This window comes from Pristiophorus japonicus, chromosome 17 (genome assembly GCF_044704955.1).
Source record: "Pristiophorus japonicus isolate sPriJap1 chromosome 17, sPriJap1.hap1, whole genome shotgun sequence".
Classification (NCBI taxonomy): domain Eukaryota; kingdom Metazoa; phylum Chordata; class Chondrichthyes; family Pristiophoridae; genus Pristiophorus; species Pristiophorus japonicus.
Genome location: NC_091993.1, coordinates 85907184 through 85929783, shown reverse-complemented (window position 1 = coordinate 85929783; position 22600 = coordinate 85907184). Strand labels below are relative to the sequence as shown.

Below are 22600 nucleotides of genomic sequence, written 5' to 3'. Positions count from 1 at the left end.
GTGACAAGCATAGTTCAAGGAATTAGAGCTCTGAATTGGGAAACTCAAAAAAAATTGTGTTCATTTCTTACCCCATAAAAAGATGTACTTGGTTTTATTGATGGGAATTTGAGCAAGCACTTTGGTGAGAAAGATTTTCAAAACTCTAATTAGTTTAACATGCATCAGTGATGTTATGACAGAGCCAATTTTTTTTGCGAATTAATACCATGTTTTCATTCCCTTGGAACTGAATAAGTAATACAAGCACAAATTAAAATTTGAAGAGCTGTGTTGTGATAAAATTAACAGAAGGCAAATTAATTTAAAAAATTGTATTAAAAACTAGCTTGGCTTCAATGTTATTTCTTGGAATAGCCTTGGGATCCCCCAGTGTTCCTTACAACACACCCTACCCTCCTCCTTTAGGTATCAGCTTTCGCTCAGTGGATAGCACACTCGCCTCTGAGTCAGAAGGTTCTGATTTCAAGTACCACTCTAGGGATTTGTGCACATAAATTTAGACTGACACTCCAGTGCAGTGCTGAGGGAGTCCTGCACTGTTGGAGGAGCTGGCTTTCAGATGAGATGTTAAACTGTCAGCTCTCTCAGGTAGAGGTAAAAGATCCCACGACACTATTTTGAAGAAGTGCAGCCGAGTTATCCCCAGTGTCCTGATCAATATTTATCCCTCAATCAACATAACAAAAACAGATTATCTGGCCATTATCACATTGCTGTTTGTGGGAGCTTGCTGTGCGCAAATTGGCTGCCGTGTTTCCTACATTACAACAGTGACTACACTTCAAAAAGTAATTCATTGGTTGTAAAGCGCTTCGAGACGTCAGGTGGTCGTGAAAGGCGCTATGTAAATCCAAGTCTTTATTTATATGCTGTGCTGCATTGTCCAGAATAGGCATCCGGGCTAATTCATTAAATGTTTTCCTGAAGACGCTCTGTTTCTCCTGATGCCTTTGTGCGTCTGAAGGAATGAAATCTCGAGGTGGCGCAGAACCTTGACCGATTTAGAACTTTAAAACACACACACACACAGCGCTCAAGTCCCTCCCATTGCACTGACCGCTCACTAACTACAAACATCTCGCAAAAGTAAGAACAGATGAGAACAGCGGCACCGAGTGCGGCAGAGCGTCTGCGAAGGGGAAACTCGTTCAACTGAATGTATCGCAGACCTTCTGAAGACAAGTGATTTGTAATGTGGGTAATGGGTTCACTCAGATGCAGCACAGTGCAGTGAATCGCCGGGTTGAAGAGGAAAATAAGGTCCATAGAAAATAATTCAGATGACATTTAATATATACATATATAAAATCACAGGAAAGAATCCGAGTTGTGTGTGCAGGCTCAGGGGCCACTTGGATATGAAGGATAGATTTGCCACTGTGAGACACACAGAGCAAAGCGTCACATCGGGGAGCTGAGAAACTTCACTTGAGTCCGTGACCTGCTGGGAATTACTGGAAACATTCATCGAGAAGGATTGCAATGCCAAATATAAAGAGGACGGAATTCATACAGCGAAGAGACGAGCTCCGGCGACCGCAATGAACAGAGCGCTCTGACCAACGAGAGATTGAATATTACGGGACATGAGGTCCTAAAGTGCACACGAGTTTCTGATAATACGCGAGCTGTGCCCGAGTAGACCCGAGTGTTCCTTGTTATTGCAGTGTGACACAGGCAACGGTCTCAGTCAGGGCCAGCATGTCAGATTCGGGTGACTCTTGGGACCAGGTGGATGTTGGCTACATTGTTGTGGAGGTGCTGATCGCCGTGGCCTCTGTCCTGGGCAACGTGCTGGTCTGCTGGGCGGTCAAGATCAACCGGGCTCTCCGAGATACCACCTTCTGCTTCATCGTCTCCCTGGCGCTGGCTGACATCGCCGTGGGCTCGCTGGTCATCCCCTTGGCCATCACCATCAGTCTGGGCTTGAAGACACAATTCTACAGCTGCCTCTTCATATCCTGCATCCTGATAACGCTGACTCAGAGCTCGATTCTGTCACTTTTGGCCATCGCTGTGGATCGTTACCTTCGAGTCAGGATCCCAACCAGGTAAATATTTCCAGTTGCCCTGTCTGTCATTCTGAGCAATGCGAACATTTTCTTCTGACTGACACATGCTGAGATATCAATCCAGCCAAGTCGGCTCTAACTGGAGCTGAAACAACCCGTCCTGTTGAAAGAACATAACTTTGCCTTTATCTAAAGGACGCAAATCTTGGCAATGCTCTGCGCAAAATGTACGTCGTTTTATGGACTTGCAAGTATTGTTGGTAATGAAAGGGTTGTAGGGATGTTTAATTGGGTAATGTTAAGATGAGGTAATCTGTAGTGAATATCAATGTAATGCAATGAAAGTGATAATTTTTATTTGCAGGGGACGGGGGGGGGGGGGGGGGGGGGGAGATTATCTTAAAGAATCGATCCTTACAGATTCCCCCAAGGCTTTTGCTATAATACTAATGGATAAACTAAACTCTACCCACTGATGTCAGCAAATCACATTTGCAGCAATATATAAAAATTAGAGATTGTTTTTAAAGTTTGTTAAAGACATCCTGGTGAGAACCAAAAGCCAGTTAAACATGTACAATCTGAATGGGACCGTGATAACTAGAGTTTAATGTTTAGTGTGACAAATGGTGAAATGCAGGGTGAAAATGTGCTGTGTAACGCTGCATCTTTCATAGAATCATCGAAAGTTACAACACGGAAGGAGGCCATTTCAGCCCATCGTGTCCACGCCGGTCAACAAATTGCTATCCAGCCTAATCCCATTTTCCAGCTCTTGGTCGGTAGCCCTGTAGGTTACAGCACTTCAATTGCATATCCAAGTACTTTTAAATGTGGTGAGGGTTCCACACCCCTACCACCCTCAGCATTTGCCCTGCTAAGTGATATTTTCAGTCAGTAGATCAATGCATAATTAGAAAAAAAGCCCAAATACTCAGACAATAAAATAACAATGGTATATGGTTAAACCAACTATCCCAGACAAGAACATCTTCATATCCTCTTGTTGCGCAACTTCATAGTTCAACGCTCATCAGTTTAAAATATTTCCCTCAGTGACTTGGTCAAGCATCCTGTTATAGTTAGGAGTAGTTGAATCTGCAAAGGACCGGGGAAAACAAAGAACATTTGGCCCACCACCATGTTCCCATCCATGAGCAAATACAAGTTGGCTTTTCATAGACGCCGACCAACTCACTCAGTCTCCCCAGGGAGCTAATCGACCACCTCAAGAAGATGTGACATTTCCCCTAATTCTCAAAAGTAATCAAGCAACATATTAATCCAGGCTTACAATCCACCCTGACAACTCTTACCAGCTATTTCCACTTGTAATTCATTTAGTCGCTGTATAATATTTAAATTATAATTAATTGTAAAAATTAATTTTGGTCCCAAATAATTACTGAAATAATTCTGACTCATGGCAGCATTAAAAAATTACTTACACTGGAATGGACAAGCCCTAACTTTTCTGGTAAGTTTAGTGGGTATGTATGACATAAGTACCGCAACTTCACCCCTTCGATATATTTCAATGCCGAGTCTCTGCACGGTATAGCGAAGCTTTGGAGCAGCAAGGAAAATCATAGAATGGTTGCAGCACAAAAGAAGGCCATTTGGCCCATCAAACCAAAGCTGACTCTCAGCTAGTCCCACTCCCCTGCCATTTCCCTGTAGCCCTGAAATTTTTTCCCCTTCAGATACTTATCCAGTTCGCGTTTGATTGCGTCTGCCTCCACCATCCTTTCAGGCAGTGCATTCCAGATCCTAACCACTGGCTGTTTAAAAAAATTTTTTTTTTATGTTGCTTTTGGTTCTTTTGCCAATCACCTTAAATCTGTGCCTTCTGGTTCTCAACCCTTTCACCAATGGGAACAGTTTCTCTCTTTCGACTCTGTCCAGACCCCTCATGGTTTTGAACACTTTTATCAAATCGCCTCTCAATTTTCTCTGCTCCAAGGAGAACATAGAAACATAGAAATTTACAGCGCAGAAGGAGGCCATTTCGGCCCATCGTGTTCACGCCGGCCGATAAAGAGCCGCACGGCCCTTGGTCAGCAGCCCGAAAGGTTACATATAAACCTATGAACAATGATGGAAAGGCAAAGAGCACCCAGCCCAACCCGTCCGCCTCACACTACTGCGACACCCCTTATACTGAAAACATCTACACTCCACCCCAATCGAAACCATGTGATCTCCTGGGAGAGGCAAAAAACAAATAAAAACCCAGGCCAATTTAGGGAGAAAAATCTGGGAAAATTCCTCTCCGACCCATCCAGGCGATCGACACTAGTCCAGGAGATCACCTTGGCCGTATTCTATTCCCTGCAGTACTTACCATTATATCTGCGCCGTCCAACAAAAGGTTATCCAGTCTAATCCTAATTACCAGCTCTAGGTCCCTAACCCTGCAGCAATTACTGCACTTTAAGTGCCCATCCAACCATCTCTTAAAAGTGGTGAGGGTTTCTGCATACATCACTCTTCCAGGCAGTGAGTTCCAGATCCCCACAATCCTCTGCGTAAAGAAGCCCGCTCTCAAATTCTCTCTCGACCTTCCACCAACCATCTTAAAACTATGTCCCCTCATAATAGACCCCTCCACCAATGGAACTAGACCGTTACTATCCACTATGTCCAGGCCCCTCAATATTTTGTACACTTCGATGAGGTCTCCTCTCAACTTCCTCTGTTCCAATGAGAACAAACGCAGCCTATCTAATCTGATCTCATAACTAAGATTCTTCATTCCAGGCAGCATCCTAGTAAATCTCCTCTGCACCCTCTCTAGTGCAATCACATTATTCCTATAATACGGCAACCAGAACTGCACGCAGTACTCCAGCTGTGGCCTAACTAAGTATTATACAATTTAAGCATAATCTCTCTGCTCTTATATTCTGTGTCTCGGCCAATAAAGGCAAGCATTCTGTATGTCTTCTTAACCACCTTATCCACCTGGCCTACTACTTTCAGGGGATCTGTGGACAAGCACTCCAAGGTCCCTTTGTTCATCTACACTGTTAAGTGGCCTACGGGTTAATGTGTATACACTTTCCTTATTAGCTCTCCCAAAGTGCATCACCTCACACTTCTCTGAATTAAATTCCATTTGCCACTGCTCTGCCCAGTAGATTGACATCCTCCTGCAGTCCATGACTTTCCTCTTCATTATCAACCACACAGCCAAGATAGAAAGAAGAAAAGTAAAAGTGGAGGGCAGAGAAACCTAAGGCACAAAGCAAAAAGGGCCACATTACAGCAAAATTCTAAAGGGGCAAAGTGTGTTAGAAAAACAAGCCTGAAGGCTCTGTGCCTCAATGCGAGGAGTATTCGGAATAAGGTGAACGAATTAACTGCGCAGATAGCAGTTAAAGGGTATGATGTAATTGGCATCATGGAGACATGGCTCCACAGTAACCAAGGCTGGGAACTCAACAACCAGGGGTATTCAACATTAAGGAAGGATAGACAGAAAGGAAAAGGAGGCGGGGTGGCATTGCTGGTTAAAGAGGAAACAAATGCAATAGTAAGAAAGGACATTAGCTTGGATGATGTGGAATCAGTATGGGTGGAGCTACGGAATACCAAGGGGCAGAAAACGCTAGTAGGAGTTGTGTGCAGACCACCAAACAGTAGTAGTAAGGTTGGGGACAGCATTAAACAAGAAATTAGGGATGCATGCAATAAAGGTACAGCAGTTATCATGGGTGACTTTAATCTACATGTTAATTGGGCTAACCAAACTGGTAGCAATGCGGTGGAGGAGGATTTCCTGGAGTGAATTAGGAATGGTTTTCTAGACCAATATGTTGAGGAACCAACTAGGGAGCTGGCCATCCTAGACTGGGTGATGTAGAATGAGAAGGAACGAATTAGCAAATTTTGTTGTGCGAGGCCCCTTGGGGAAGAGTGACCATAACATAGTAGAATTCTTAATTAAGATGGAGAGTGACAGTTAATTCAGAAACTAGGGTCCTGAACTTAAGGAAAGGTAACTTCGATGGTTTGAGGCATGAATTGGCTAGAATAGACTGGCAAATGATACTTAAAGGGTTGCCGGTGGATAGGCAATGGCAAACATTTAAAGATCACATGGATGAACTTCAGCAATTGTACATCCCTGTCTGGAATAAAAATAAAATGGGGAAGGTGGCTCAACCGTGGCTAACAAGGGAAATTAAGGATAGTGTTAAATCCAAGGAAGAAGCATATAAATTGGCCAGAAAAATCAGCAAACCTGAGACTGGGAGAAATTTAGAATTCAGCAGAGGAGGACAAAGGGTTTAATTAAGAGGAGGAAAATAGAGTACGAGAAGAAGCTTGCCAGGAACATAAAAACTGACTGCAAAAGCTTCTATAGATATGTGAAGAGAAAAAGATTAGTGAAGACAAATGTAGGTCCCTTGCAGCCAGATTCAGGTGAATTTATAATGGGGAACAAAGAAATGGCAGACCAATTGAACAAATACTTTGGTTCTGTCTTCACGAAGAAAGACACAAATAACCCTTCCGGAAGTACTAGGGGACCGAGGGTCTAGTGAGAAGGAGGAACTGAATGATATCCTTATTAGGCGGGAAATTGTGTTTTGGAAATTGATGGGATTAAAGGCCGATAAATCCCCGGGGCCTGATAGTCTGCATCCCAGAGTACTTAAGGAAGTGGCCATAGAAATAGTGGATGCATTGGTGATCATTTTCCAACAGTCTATCGACTCTGGATCAGTTACTATAGACTGGAGGGTAGCTAATGTAACACCACTTTTAAAAAAGGAGGGACAGAGAAAGCGGGTAATTATAGACCAGTTAGCCTGACATCAGTAGTGGGAAAAATGTTTGAATCAATTATTAAGGATGAAATAGCAATGCATTTGGAAAGCAGTGACAGGATCGGTCCAAGTCAGCATGGATTTATGAAGGGGAAATCTTCTGGAATTTTTTGAGGATGTAACTAGTAGAGTGGACAAGGGAGAACCAGTGGATGTGGTGATTTTGGACTTTCAAAAGGCTTTTGACAAGGTCCCACACAAGAGATTGGTGGGCAAAATCAAAGCACACGGTATTTGGGGTAATATACTGACATGGATGGAGAACTGGTTGGCAGACAGGAAGCAGAGAGTCGGGATAAATGAGTCCTTTTCAGAATGGCAGGCAGTGACTAGTGGAGTGCCGCAGGGCTCAGTGCTGGGACCCCAGCTATTTACAATATACATCAATGATTTGGATGAAGGAATTGAGTGTAATATCTCCAAGTTTGCAGATGACACTAAACTGGGTGGCAGTGTGAGCTGTGAGGAGGACGTTAAGAGGCTGCAGGGTGACTTGGACAGATTAGGAGAGTGGGCAAATGCATGGCAGATGCAGTATAATGTGGATAAATGTGAGGTTATCCACTTTTGGGGCAAAAACTCGAAGACAGAATATTATCTGAATGGCGGCAGATTAGGAAAAGGGGAGGTGCAACGAGACCTGGGTGTCATGGTTCATCAGCCATTGAAAGTTGGCATGCAGGTACAGCAGGCGGTGAAGAAGGGAAATGGTATGTTGGCCTTCAAAACTAGGGGATTTGAGTATAGGAACAGGGAGGTCTTATTGCAGTTGTACAGGGCCTCGGTGAGGTCTCAGCTGGAATATTGTGTTCAGTTTTGGTCTCCTAATCTGAGGAAGGATGTTCTTGCTATTGAGGGAGTGCAGTGAAGGTTCACCAGACTGATTCCCGGAATGGCAGGAGTGACATATGAGGAGAGACTGTATCAACTGGGCTTTTATACTTTGGAGTTTAGAAGGATGAGAGGGGATCTCATAGAAACATATAAGATTCTGACGGGACGGGAAGATTAGATGCAGGTAGAATGTTCCTGATGTTGGGGAAGTCCAGAACCAAGGGTAAGATAAGGGGTAAGCCATTTAGGACTGAGATGAGGAGAAACTTCTTCACTCAGAGAGTTGTTAACCTGTGGAAGTCCCCCATTATTGCTACTCTATAGTTCTTGTACTTCTCAGTAATTTCTCTGCACATTTGGTCCTCCATATTTTTCCCACTATTTGGTGGTCTACTGAATACATTCTATAGTGTAATGGCACCACTATTATTTCTTCACTCTCGCCATATAGATTCTGTCCTTGACCCCGCCAGGACATCCTCCCTCTCCAGCACTGTAACAGTCTCCTTAACCAATACTGACACACTAGTTCCTATCTTTCATTCTCTATCTTTCCTGAACACTTTATAACAGGAATATTTAATACCTAATCCTGCCCTTTTTTGAGCCAGGTCTCAGTTATTACCAATTGAACAGCAACTTCCTGATTTCCACGTTTAACTGCGCATGTGCGGAAATAACCGGAAGTTATTTTCCGATTTACACTTTAATAAAGGTGAGCCCTGATGGCCTCACCACTATTTCAAGTGCAAAATCCTGGCCAATATGTATGCACACACACACATGTACCAGTAACATGGACCTGAACATCATCTGCCAGCACCTCTGGCTTTCACAATGTAGAGGTGTTGTTTGGGTTGGTCATTTGTTTTCCTTGTTAAAGGATAATATAAAGATGAATAGCTACAAATAAACAAAAGGAAACAAATGGATAAAAATTCCAATATAATATGAAGTTTGGTGATGTGCAAAACAAATTATATTTTTGTAGTGTTATCAAAGTACATTGTTATTGGATGCATTCTGGCACAGTTTCTAGTTTGAACAAAATAATATAAAAATATTAAACTGACAGAGATTAAGTGGATATTTAGGAAAGTATACAAGACTGTTTGGATATCATCAATCAAACGAGTAAGTTAACAGCAGTTAACTGAATTCTAAAATGTATACAAATTTGAACTGTACTGCTCTGAAGTATTAGTCTATAGATATATAATACAGGCAAGGCATACCAGAGTTTTTTTTCCATCCAATGTTCTCCCATTTCTTTCTCAAAGGTCATGACATAAGCTGGATCATGGTTTCATTGGCACCAGCAGCCCTCTAGTATTCCTCAGGTGTGAGCCCCATGAGTGTTGGCAGGGTATTGGATGCCACAGTCAAACCTGATGCCGTCTTCACCCAATCTCCACACAGATGCAGTTTTGGGTAGTGGTCAATGGATCGTGATTAGAATGTGAACTCTGGTTGAATATCGCTTCCATTCAAGCCTAGGACCATTGAGGCCAATTGTAGTGCCCCTCGACTGTGATGAGCTAATTCTGCACAGACCAGGAATTGGCCTGTGACCTTCTTTATCAGTATAGTTCTGTACCATGTGGTGTATTTATCCACCGAGCCATTGAGGGAGACAGAAGTACTTTCAACAAAATATATTTGAGCTATATATTTGTGAAGTGTGGAAATTCACTGGTGTGAATAGAAGACTATAGTATCCTTTCGGTAGTAGCACAGAAATGGATTGGCTGTAACTGTAATATGATGTTCAGACTGAAATAATACATCAGCTGACTCATGGCAGGTATTGAAGTGTTTGATTTTATAGTTTGAGAAGTTATACAATGCCTTTCATGTTGAAAAGTAAATTAAAATGGAATGCAAACTGTATCCGTTCCTACAATTAGAATTTCAACTTAAAAAAAATGTGTTCATCACATAAAATCATAAAATCACATCTCAGTTCATCATAAGCAGATTTACCTCATAAAGAGAACAAAGGATGGACTAACATCAGGGATTCTGTTCTTATTCCCGTGGAGAAATCAAAATTGAAGCAGAAAAATATGGTCATCAATTATTATAGTGCATAGCTTAGACAGTTTGAAAATGTAAATCCCATAAGAAAACTTTAAAAAATGATTATACAATCTAAAGTTATCTAAATTTACTTCTCATCTGATAAAAGGGTTAAGTGATTTCATGTTTGTAGCACAGGAAATATTCCTGGCAATGATATAACTTTCACTGTTATGTAACAGTGAAACAGAACTGGTAAACAGAACTAAACCACAAAGCTGAGCTAACTTATTTCATAAGTCAATTCACTCACTTACATTAAGTGGCTATAGAATAACCTGCAAACTGCCTGTTGGTTTGTTGAAAAAAATTGCAATGTAGGACCAAAAAAGGAGCATCCACAGCCTCACCCCTCCCTATATCTGTACTCTCTCCATCCCTGCAATCCCGTCCCCCCTCCCCAACTCCGTTCCCCTGACTCTGATCTCTTGTGCAACTCTCCCCTCTCTTCACTTCATTATTGGTGGCTGTCTTCAGCTGCCTGGTCTCCAGATTCTAAAATTCTCTTAAGACCCTCCTTAAAATCCATTTGCTTGCAAAGCACTTGGTCACCCATCCCAATACCTCTTTCTTTGGCTCTGCATTCATTTTCTGATTATGGCTTCAACAAAGCATTTAAGGTGCTAAATAAATACAAGCATTTATAGTTTTTCACCCCGTAAAATGTCATATTAATCACAGTCTCACCCTGGTTTCTGTATCAAAAAAATAATGTTTATGTTGTTCAACAGGTATAGGATTATTGTTACACAAAAGAGAGCCTGGATTGCTGTTGGTATCTGCTGGCTTGGATCTATTTTGATTGGGCTAACTCCAATGTTTGGCTGGCACAACAGAAGCAGCAAAGAGGTGCAAATGGAGGAGAAGAATTCCAGCTATAACTACATCAAATGCAACTTTACAAAGGTGATCAGAATGGACTACATGGTGTATTTTAATTGCTTTGGGTGGGTGCTCTTGCCTCTGGCCATCATGTTTGGCCTCTATGCTGAAATATATTTCATAATTAGGAAGCAATTAAACAAGAAAGTTACCAATGCTACTGACTCCAGGAGATATTTTGGGAAGGAGCTCAAAGTCGCAAAATCCCTGACTTTAGTTTTATTCCTGTTTGCTGTCTGCTGGCTTCCTTTGTCCACCATTAACTCCATTTTGTACTTTTGCCCCAAGTGCAATGTCCCAGAAACTGCCATCCATATTGGAATATTTCTGTCCCACGCAAATTCAGCTGTGAATCCAGTGGTATACGCTTTCAGGATAAAGAAATTCAGGGTATCATTTCTCCAGATTTGGAATAAATATATTGTATGTAAAAATGATAGTCTTACTATGTATAACGTTAATGGCCAAATAGTAACAGAAAATAATTTTAACAGCAGTGTTTGATTATAGTTCAGAGGACAAAACTTGCATATTTTAATATGATGCACTGGACAACTATCTTATCAAGAAAATTTGCAATCGGGTTCTATCGCATAACACCATTCGAACCATGCCTGATATTACCTTGCAAGATATAGGGAACTTTTATATGGTGAATTATGGTCATTTTCTCAATGTGTATGTTGGAAAAGGGATTTTAATCACAAAGTACCTCAGACAACAGTACATGGACTATATTATGTTTTGCTGCATTATGTTTACTGGAACTTACACATTTTATTTATTGATTAGTACATTCATGCTTTAGCTCTTTACAGATTAATTCTTTAGTGAGTGCGCTCGCTGGTATGTCAAACTTATTGATGCCTTTTTCTGAAAAATGCACAACTGAAAATGAAACAGTGTTGTTTCTTCTAATTGTCTAATGGTGTAAGATGTTTCAATATGTAACAAAAGCAAAATCAGTGTTAGCTCTTTTAAGGAGACAGGAAACTTCTGTTTAGATTATGCATATGTTCCCTATCCCCTTATCACACCTTTATGTCTCACCTCCTTTCAGCAAGGACTTTAGTGGGACATAGATTTCTCCATAACTGTAATCACTGATATTCTGTGATTTAAGTAATAGGAGACACACTTCCATGTGGTAGCTTGGTTCACTTAGCTTCTTCCACATTATGAAGTAGGCACACAGTTAGCTCAGCCAAAGGACCTTGAACATGTCCACTGAGAATTGTTCCTCATGTAATTGAAGATCAGGATTTGATTGAGACCATACTATGATTGATTTACTGTTCGACCACTAGAGCGACACGCTCTGTTCATAAAGATGTGCAAATTGCACAAGACTCACTTTCTACAGGAATTTCTGCATTACCTCTGTGATCAGTAGTTAGAAACACATTGAATGAAAGTACAGTTTTCATATTTCACCAGCTTCATATTTCCTTCTAATGTATAATCTTTAAGATCATTTTTTTTATCACTTTATTTACTTCCTGACATCGAGTCCTCTGAAATCAGAGTAAATAAACCGATCAATTATCTGCTTCATATGAATTTATGCAACTGATCCAACATTGGCAAAAAGCTTGTGAAGGCTTCATTGTCGCCTAAACTGATGTCTGCTGCTTATTCAGTCAACTTGCATAATAATTCATTAATTATCCATGTGCCAGTTAGTTTGTTACTTTTGTTTAGTATTTATCATTGTGAAATTGTGCCTAATCTTGAAATTTGAGCTAAGTTTGGACTTTCATAACATCCAGTTTAAACGTGAAGCTAAACTCCTAATGCTTGATGCTTAAAACAGATGAGTTACATAAGTAACTTCCGAGACTAAGGTTAATATTAACGGAAACTTTACATAGACACAAACCTTACATGTATTCCATTTTACTATGGGGAATCGAGCAATTACTCAGGGCTGTTCTTCACTGGTGTCAGGAATTTCAATGAGCACAATATAGATCAGAGAGAAGTACCATTATAAGAAATTATAGGCGTGGTCACTGATTGTAATTATCATATACGTAGATTCCATCTTTAACCTTGAATATAGAGCTATTTTGTGGAGACTATTATTATTGCTTTATGCATGTTGCTAAAGATTCATGATTGGGTCACAAACTAACCTACTTAATTTTTAATGGTTTGCTTTTAATGTTATGCCATGATATTTGTTATCTAAACCCAGCATCTTAAATACAATGGAATCTTAAAAATAATGGAAAACTATATTTATAAGAAAAAGATTGTTGAACAGTTTACACTTGAACGGAATCCATTAAAAAAATATGTAAAGTTGAATTGATTTCAACATGTAATTTGATGGCAATATTCTTTATCTCATTACTGACTATTGAAATAATGAAATAATTTCTCCACAGTCCCCAGTCTTGTCCTTTACCCTATTTAGAGTAGTAAAGGAAAACTAATATGTTTGACTTGTTTTTTCTTCTCCTTGATTTTATTTCAAGTCGCAAATTTAGTAAACCAGCATAACTTCATCGTCACATGAACATTTTCTGTTGCCTGGAAGTAAGCAGTACTCTTGGCCTACACTTATCTTGGGGCTAACTCTGCAATTTTGCCATCACAACAAATGCAGCTGGAGAGTTTCTCTGTTGGTGTGACTGTGCAGTCTCAAGCGGAGTTAACAATGTAAGTGATACCCACAGGTAATGTTCCCATTAAGCTGTACAGCCACACGGTCGTGCAGCGGTCTGGAGGTCCCGCGCAGGCTGCTGACCGATTTTTAAATAGAAAAAAATGCGCATGCACAAGAATTTGAATGGGCCACGCAGCCTGTTAAAGAGGCCGCAAAACCAAAAATAAATAGAGGGAACATTGCCCACAGGGTGCTGGTTCATCTCCATCTGGAGTAGTGTCTGCAGTTCTGGTTGCCATATTACAGGAAGGACATCATGGCACTGGAATAGGTATTGCTAAGAGATACCTGTCTGATCCTTGACATTAAACAACCGAGAAGCAAGGAAAAACTATAGAGTTTATTTACGTAAGAGAAGAGAGGGGACCTTATTGAGGTATTCATTGAGGCGCTCAATTTCTTTAATGCTATTGATAAGTTGAACTTTGAGAAACTAATTACCATGACCTTGAGAATAACAACAAGCTCATTGATGACATAGTGAGTTTATATCGAATGATGACATAAACTCAGAAGAGGGAAGGTGAATAGATGGATCTCATTTATTCGCATTTTTCACAAAGACTAATATATGTTTGGAAAAGTCTGCCCAGGATGATGATCAAAGCTGATAACGTATGATTTTAAGACATGGTTGAATATGTATTTGAAAATCAACTGACAGATATAGGAGATGAACCATGTATTCTGTTTTTGAGGTCAGGTGCTTATCAGACGGACTAAAGTGGTACATCCCTATATTCCTAAGTTTGACTCCAGAACTGAATCCTTTTTGAATTTATACTGGAAGAAAATTGCAGAACACACCAAGACTTTAACATAATTAATACATTATTCTTAGACAGAAACATGTCATATCTCTATGAGAACCGGTCTGTCTTTTGTTAATTAGGAAGGATCAAGACCTATGGACTAGGACATCACCAAAACTGAAATAAGTAGAGAGGAGATATATCAGGAAGTAGTGATTAGGTAACACCAAGCTTGTGGGTCAAAAGCCTGAAAATGGTAGGGGTAAGAAACGACTAAGACCGATTGTGGCAAATTCGGAAAATATTATTATTTTCCTTACTTGCCGGTTGGTAAAAAAATATTTTTCTAATCGCAGCAGTATCGGTTAAGCCATTTAAAACATCTGTTTCTTCAAATGGAAACAGGTGAATTGAATAAGAATATCCAACTAAAGTGTAAAATTGGTTCCAATGTACAAAGCTATTCCAATAAATGTTGTGTTTTGATTTATCTTGCATAGTTATTGTTTTCTGCTTTCTTTAGATCATTTAAAGTATATCTTAACCTATGCTTTCTTTTTAAGCTTCAATCTCTTCCACCCTGCATAACACTCTTAGTTAAGTCACAAAAGTTCAAGTTGCTTGTAGGGATTTTCAGTCCTGCCAGGGCACAGTTTTATGCAAATTTACTCATATTTGTTCATTTCAGAATAGTTCCCATTATAAATATATATCAATTTTCTATTACTAGCAACGTTTGAAATAAAGCAGTTTGCAGTGCCAACTTTGGACAATTGAGTCACTTTCTTTTAAGCAGTTCCCATCATTGTATGTGATACATAAAATACTGTTGCAAAATAGGAATGTGATGTGCGGTTAGAACTGCTGGATTTGTAAAACAGTGGAGTTACAGTGCTGTACATAAGTGACTCTCATTTTACTGGTATGTAGTATATCAGTACAAGGAACTGCCCATTGTGCATTGCAATCTGGCTAAACATATACTGTATTTGAGTACTATACATATAACATGTTACTAATACATCAAAATGAATATTAATGCAGCTTTCACAATGATGTGTAATATTCATAAGAACATAAGAAATAGGAGCAGGAGGAGGCCAGTTGGGCCTTCGAGCCTGCTCCACAATTCAATATCTTTGACCTCAACTCCACCTTAACAACAACATCAACAACAACTTCTATTTACGTTGCGCTTTTAACGTAGAAAAACGTCTCAATGTGCTTCAGAAGGGCACAGTGAGACAAAAAGTAACACCAAGCCAAAAAAGGAGATATTAGGATGGGTGACCAAAACCTTGGTCAAGGAGGTCAATATTCTCATGATTTATTTACATGTGCCTCTGATTTTCTAATTTTAAACACATTGCTGAACTTTGTGCCCATCTCGTGAAGGGTGATATTGTAGGCGAATGGAACCCTTTTCCATTTCAGGTAGACAGTCAGCATCAAGTACACCACTATTAAATGCAGAGTAAAACTCTCTCCATTCTGCTTCACCGTTGCATTTTAGTCCTGCCTTCAAATGTGCAGTCTCCTTTGTACTGGTGTAAGATTTTCCATTGTGTACCATCATGTGGACTCAGTGAAATTTCCAAATTAGGATAATCTTTTATGCTGTGGGCACCGGCCCAATAGTAACTGAGTTGAGACTACCCAAATGCATTTCACATCAGAGCCAGCAGAAAAACACATTCATTCCATTAATCTGAGCTGGATTCAGGTACCAGAGATGAAAGAATGTGAGTCGCCTCATTCGCTGTATTTTTAATTCAAGTTAAAAGAATGGAGAATGGATTTACACCAGGGACATTCACTTCATCTGTTCTGCCAAATAAAACACTTCATAAATTCTTTCATCACAAAGTAACTATGGTCAATTTAGTAATGTTCTAATTTTGGCTGTGAATGGTTAACTTTACCTTTTGACAAACATGACAACCTGCTGCCAAGTTCAAGTTGTATACTATCACATTTCACTAAACTTTCCCTAGACTATTTAACCAAAAGTTGCAGTACCTTACAATTGTAATTCTACAAAGTTTTTTTCTTCCCCTGATTCATAGATCATTTTCTTCCAACAGCCATCATTTGTTAACACAAGAGTCAACCTGAGGAAGATGCAGTTTATGTATTCTTATCATTGAACATTGCTGTATGCTCATGGGTTGCGGTAATGTGACTGGCAGTAAGTCTGGGGTACAGTGGGGTTGCACTGACCACCTGCTTCTAAATTTTGCTCCTGCTGTGAAAACTTCAATAATCTTTGTAATAAATAGTGCTGAGAAAAAGAATATATCCTGAATATCATATTGTAGAGGAGGACCTTTGTTATAGGGAAAGTCTTTGGGGCTGGATTTTCAGTCTTCTACCACCCTTGTTAGCACCCCGGAGGGCCGGCAATGGTGGCGGTAAGCACCTCCAGATGGGCGGCCAGTTTCCAACAGTCTGCCGTAACATTTGGTGCCGGTTTCGAGGGGGCGTGGAGCATTACCGCCTGGAAGTGGTGAGCAACGTCCCTGGTTGCAACACTGGCTCGATATTTGGATCATGCCCGACTAGCACGCCGTAGAGCGCCCTGGTGGGAACGCCTGTGGAAACTGGTGTTCCAAGCTGTAGCGCATGCAGTGAGGCAAGTAATGTCGACCTGAGGCAAGTGTGATTGTTTTGAATTTTTTTGTTATTGAGATTTATGTTGTGGTGGCGTGACTTTTATTTATTGGGTATGTTTTTGGTGTTTTTTTTTCAGATTTCCCCCCCCCTCCCTCCACCCCCGAGGCCTCTCTTAGAGCGTTCCGAGGCCGGCTCTTTAGTTCAGGATTTTCACTTGCTCAGCCGGCCTAGCTCCTTAAACGAGGTGTGCAACGTCTCCCTTAGTGCTCCGTTCCAAACTCCGGGCTCAGCTGATTAATTTTGCAGTGGCAGACGCAAACCATGTGCCGACGAAAAATATGCCGCTCTGCCCGAGATGTGACCGAATTTCCTCCCCTTTGAATCTCCCAAATGAAGTGAAAGTTTCATTTGTGTGTGTGAAAGGGGCAGGGTAGGGTGTCATCTCATTTTCTGGCACACGTTGAACTGGATATTGGGTTTCCTGCACGTTCATGAAAACCTGGAGGGAGGAACCAGCACAAAGGCCTTTAAGAGACCCACAGATTTTGGGCTCAATTTTCCCCGGTCATTTGCGCCGTTTTTTGGCGGCGCCATTTTTTTTGCCGTATTTATTTTTTTCAATGTTTCCCCCTGCGATCTGCGCCGGCGTAACTGACTTAGTTACGATTTTTATAGGCCAGTTTTTTTTTTTACGTCATAGGAGGCATTCCCTCATGTCTGCACAGGTTTTTTCAATTGTTTGCAGTTTGGCCAACATTTTTTTCTCTTAGGTTAGCGTATCTGGCAACTCCCGAAAAACCTTCTGATGAGTTAAGAAAACCAGCGTACATTCACAAATTTGCGCTGAAAGACCCCATTGTTTTTATATCGAACATTTTGGAGGGAGTCTAGAACACTGTCAAAATCAATAATAAAGTACAACTTTAAAAAAATCTGCCAACGTAGAAGTGTAAATCTGTTGGATTTGTTGGTTTAACTCACTCACACGCCACCAGCAAATGTCTTGAAGCAGGGCTGGAGGGTCGTAGGTTTGGCCGGCAGAATCGGCCCCGCGCCCGGACACAGGGGCTCGGGGCTCGGCTACAAAACAAGCCGTGGGGGGGTGGGGGCGGAGGAGAGAGCGAGAGTGAGGTACCGATCGGAAGGCTTTGAGCCCAGAGAGGGAGAGGGAGAAGTCACAAGACTCCAATTAGTAAAGGTGGGTTTGGGGGGGAAGTGGTTGTGGTGGGAGAGGAGAGAGACAGAGAGAGAGAGAGAGGTGCCGATTGGAAGGCTTGGAGCCCGGGGAGGGGGAGGGAGAGAGAGAAGTCACAAGACTCCAATTAAAAGGGGGGTGAGTGGGGAGTGAAGAAGAAGTCACAAAACCTTTGTGTGTGGTCCATCCATACAGACCTGGAGAGAGATAACTGCGAACCTGTGCTGCCTGTTTTCCTGCCGTTTTGAGCTTCTTTCAAAGGTTAAATTTAAATATGGGGGCAATACTGACAATGCCAGACCTTGTGCAAGCCTTCTGCATCGTGGTGCTATGTAGGAAACAATTGATTCGTCTTCATCGCATCAGGAACATCAGAGTCCATAGGCTGCTGGGCAGGAGACCTTACCCACCTCGAGTATATAGAGACAGGCGTTCGTACCTCCACCTGAGTGATGCAGACTGTGTCAGAAGGCTGCGTTTCCGCAAAGAACTGTAAGTGAAACCTAGAAGTATCAGGAGGACTGCTTTGTCAGTTGAAGTGAAGGTTACAGATGCACTTTCATTCTATGCCTTCGGATCGTTTCAAGCTACAACTGGGGATGTGTGCGCCATCTCTCAACATGCAACACATGTCTCCATTCGCCAGGTCATGGCTGCACTGTACGCACATAGGAATGACTTCACCAAGTTCCCCATGACTGCCCAGGCAGTCCAGGACAGGGCTGTGGGCTTCTCCACCATTGCTGGCTTTCCAAAGGTACAGGACTGCATTGATTGTACCCACATCGCCTTGCAAGCACCTTGCAGTATTCTGAGATGTACAGGAACAGAAAAGGCTTCCACTCCATTAATGTGCAGCTCATGTGTGACGACATGTACCGTATCATGTCAGTCGATGCAAGATACCCTGGCAGCACCCATGATGCGTTCATTCTACGTGACAGAATTATATCTGCCATGTTTCAGCAGCAGCCAGAAGGGCAGAGCTGGCTACTGGGATACATAGGGTATGGCCGCGCCACCTGGCTCACGACGCCCCTACGCATAACCCGGACGGAAGCTGACTGTGAATATAACATGTTGCACATTGCGATGCGCAGCATCATAGAGAGGACCATTGGCATATTGAAACTGCGTTTCCGATGCCTGGACCATTCCGGAGGCTACTTACTGTACTCCCCTGAGATTGTCGGTCAGTTCACTGTTGTGTGCTGCATGCTGCATAATTTAGCCATCGTGAGGCAGTAGCACCTGGTAGTGGAAGACCCACCTGCGGTGAGAGTGGCTGATGATAATGATGTGACGAGTAGGAGAAGGAGCAGGAGGAGTAGGACGATGAGGGTGGGGAAGCCATGCAAGTGCCTGAGGCCGGAGCACGACGGCGGAGGAGGGAGGACCATTGTGCCCATTTAATGATTGCTCGAGCCTTGCGCCAGCAGCTCATCCGTGAACGCTTTACTCCGTGATGCCGGAGGGCTCAGCGACAACTATTCCACATGGATCATGTTTACTGTTTGGAGCTGTTCCGTAATGTTGTGTTGTGTTAATGGAAATTATTCAGTTTTAATATAAAATATATTTTATTCAAAAGTTTACAATGTACTTAACTTAACTTTAATAAAATTTTCTTGTATCAAACATTACTTTAATATCACTCTTTAAGATCACTTAAAATCTTTAAGATCACATAACTTGTAAATTTACATAACTAACAAAAAACTTTTAATTTGAGAACAGTTACAACAGTAACAACAATGATAACAACAACAACAGCAGCAGCAAAGAAAGGCTGCACCGATCTCTCATCCCCCTTATTCTAAGACCGCCCGCTGCGCTTGGTCTTGGACACACCACCACCCCTGCCCACAGGCGGTGGCGCAGTGTTTCTGGGCTTGGTACCAAGCTTATTCTTTCTAACATCTCGGGTACTGCGCATCTCTTGAGAGTGGGGGGCATCGGCGGCAGGCAGCAAGTTGGAGGGCCCAGGTGGCAAGTTGGAGGACCCGGCTTTGGGCTCTTCAGAGGCTGGTGTGGGGATTGGAGTGGGACTGGCAGTTGATTCTGTCAATAAGCACGGGGTCTGGGCGTGTTCCTTTATTGCAGCAGCTAACTCCAACATGCCGTCCCTCATGCGCCCTGACAGTCTCAATAACCTGCAACATTCCCTCCCTCATGTTGAGCAAAACTGTCTGAACGACCTGCAACATTCCCTCCCTCATGGTCAGTGACATGGTTTGCACTACATCTGACATTCCCTCTCTCATGGCCACTATTCCCTCACTGATGGTCCCGGATATCATTCCTATTTCTCGTGTCATTGCTGTTACTTCTCCCGACAGTCCTGCTACCTCATCACTGATGGCATCCAGGAGTGATCAGGTCAGGTCAATGCTCCCCGCACTCAATGACATCTGTTAGATCCTGCACCTCAGGAGAGCGCAGTCGAGCTCTCCCTCCCCTCCTTCTCACGGGCGTGGCTCGCTGCACCCCAACACTAGGAACCGCAGCCTCGGACAGTGGGGTCCTGGGTGTGCCTCGCTGCACCCCATCACTGGGACCCGCAACCTTGGAAGGTGTGAAACCATGGAATGTCCCACCAACACTCAAACCACTAGTCATGGAAAGGGCTGTCACCTCCATGAGCGGCAGCTCCTCCAAAGTCAGTACAACAGTGGGAGCTTCATCCAGCTCCATCCCCTCTCCCTGCCCCTCACCCCATGTTCTTGGTCTGGAGGTTGGATTGGAAGATATTCTCCTCTTCAGGCTCATCCTCGTCTAAATCTTCTTCTGTATTGTCTGGGTTAGCCTCAAGTTCTGCAAAAGATAACAGAACAGTCAAATAGTTAGCAGCAAAGTTGGGGGGGGGGGGGCGGTGGCAGGTGGGTGGCATGAGTAGGCTCACACAGCACAGGCAGCAAGTTGATTTGAAGGGCCACGATGAATTTGTAGGACTTACCCTCTCCCTCGAGTGTAGGCCCAGCTTGTGCAGTACTGATTGCTTTTCTCCAGGCAGGACCCACCAAAGCAGCAACCATCTCTTCCAAGGGTGTCAATGGGTGCAAATTTGCCGGGCCTCCTCCTGTTTGGGTTCTTTCCCTTTTATTATGTGCCGCCTTCTTCTGCAAAGATGAAAATGCAACTTTTTAGAGAGGATGTCTTTCTGCTGATTGGAACATATTGATGGTCACATTTACAATTGCAAATCCAATGAATAAATGAAAATATTATTTACACTAACTACTTGACCAAGGTCCTGCCACTTTTTACACTGGCCTCCAGATCTCGTGGTGATCACCATTGCGCAGTAATTTTCTGCAACTTGGTTCCAGCATTTCTTCATTTCTTTGGGTGGAACTTTTATGTGACCTCTTCTGGGGTCCAGCTCCTGCCATCTGTTCTCAATCACAGTAATTAGTGCCTCCACATATAAGATTATGAGGGGGCTTGAAAAGGAAATTCTTGGTCCTTGCACTGCATTGCATCTTGTATTGCTCCAACTGCACTTTTCACAATGCTTTCACATAGCACTCCTTCTCACACACACAACTGGCTCTTTAAAAATGGCCGATTGCCAAATCCAAGCTGTACTGCGCATGCACGTCCATTGGAACGACGTCAAAAACGTAACTTTTTTCCCCCGCGCATGCGCAGAAGATACGGCTTCGTTTTTCGGTGCAGACAGCAGGCTCCACCCCCTCCCCGAGGTGACTTGACATGCTGCGTGGCGCCAAAATCGAATTATACATTGGGGAAACTTTGGCAAATTATTTCTGGCGCATTTCTGGCCTAGAAAAACGGGCGTAACTCTGGCAAAATGCCCGAAAATGGGCTTGGGGAAAATTGAGCCCTTTAAAAGTAAGTGCATTTATTAAAGCACTTTTCTGTAATTTGTTTCTTTGTGAGACAAGCCTTTGTGCCAGTTGTGGTATTTATTTATTTTGTGCCCCGAGCTCCCTTTATTGGTGGCAGAGGGTTTTTGCACCAGGATGTCTCTGAGCTGATGTGTTCGGAGGAAGATGAGGGATCGATCAGTTTTTGGAGAAAGGGAGGAGAGAGGCCTTTGGTCCTGACTGCCTGCTTGCAATGCTATGGCAGATCAACTAGGATTTTTTTTTAAACCAAGAATGCGAGTAATTTGTTGTTGGTTTCTTCTGACCTTGATAACCTAGCCTCTCTCCCTCAGGTGAGCAGCTCGGAATTTACAAATGGCTGCCAATCAGTAGAAACCGCCCAATAGCAACCAGTCTCTAACTGTCTTCAAGATTGCTTATTTAAACCAATTTGCTGCAGGGAGTAGGAAAACAGTGGCCTACCTTAGCTGATAAAGATCACAAACATACTCCAGTTGAATTCTCAGCAATGTCATAGTAGATCAGCTTGTAATTTTATTGACCGAGATCATGTACCTCCTTATTTTTTTTTCCAATTAAAGTGTCCGAACTTCTGGAATTACCTTTCGTGCTCTTATCCACATCTCTACAATCTATTACTGGCCCTGTGAAGGTCAGATCACTAAAATTACACAAAATCTTCCAACTATAAAGAACATAAGAAATAGGAGCAGGAGGAGGCCATACAGAACCTCAAGCCTGCTCCGCCATTTAATACGATCATGGCTGTTACAATCATGGACTCAGGTCCACTTCCCTGCTTGCTCCCCATAACCCCTTATCGGTTAAGAAACTGTCTATCTCTGACTTAAACTTATTCAATGACCCAGCTTC

At 42.3% G+C, this 22600-nt stretch overlaps 1 protein-coding gene across 1 annotated transcript; it reads left to right on the top strand.

Annotated features, from left to right (window-relative positions):
• Positions 1-1644: 1644 nt before the first annotated feature.
• On the top strand, positions 1645-11149 carry LOC139228222 (adenosine receptor A1-like). Its single transcript, XM_070859397.1, has 2 exons — positions 1645-2054; positions 10495-11149. Exons 1-2 carry the CDS (start codon positions 1705-1707, stop codon positions 11147-11149), a joined length of 1005 nt encoding a protein of 334 aa, XP_070715498.1. The 5' UTR covers positions 1645-1704.
• The last annotated feature ends 11451 nt before the right edge of the window (positions 11150-22600 follow it).

What these genes read in the sequence shown, in the direction of transcription:
- LOC139228222 (XM_070859397.1), top strand. Translation starts at nt 1,705, where the DNA reads ATGTCAGATTCGGGTGACTCTTGGGACCAGGTGGATGTTGGCTACATT. An exon ending in CGAGTCAGGATCCCAACCAG is followed by an intron (nt 2,055 to 10,494) that starts GTAAATATTTCC and finishes GTTGTTCAACAG; the next exon opens with GTATAGGATTATTGTTACAC.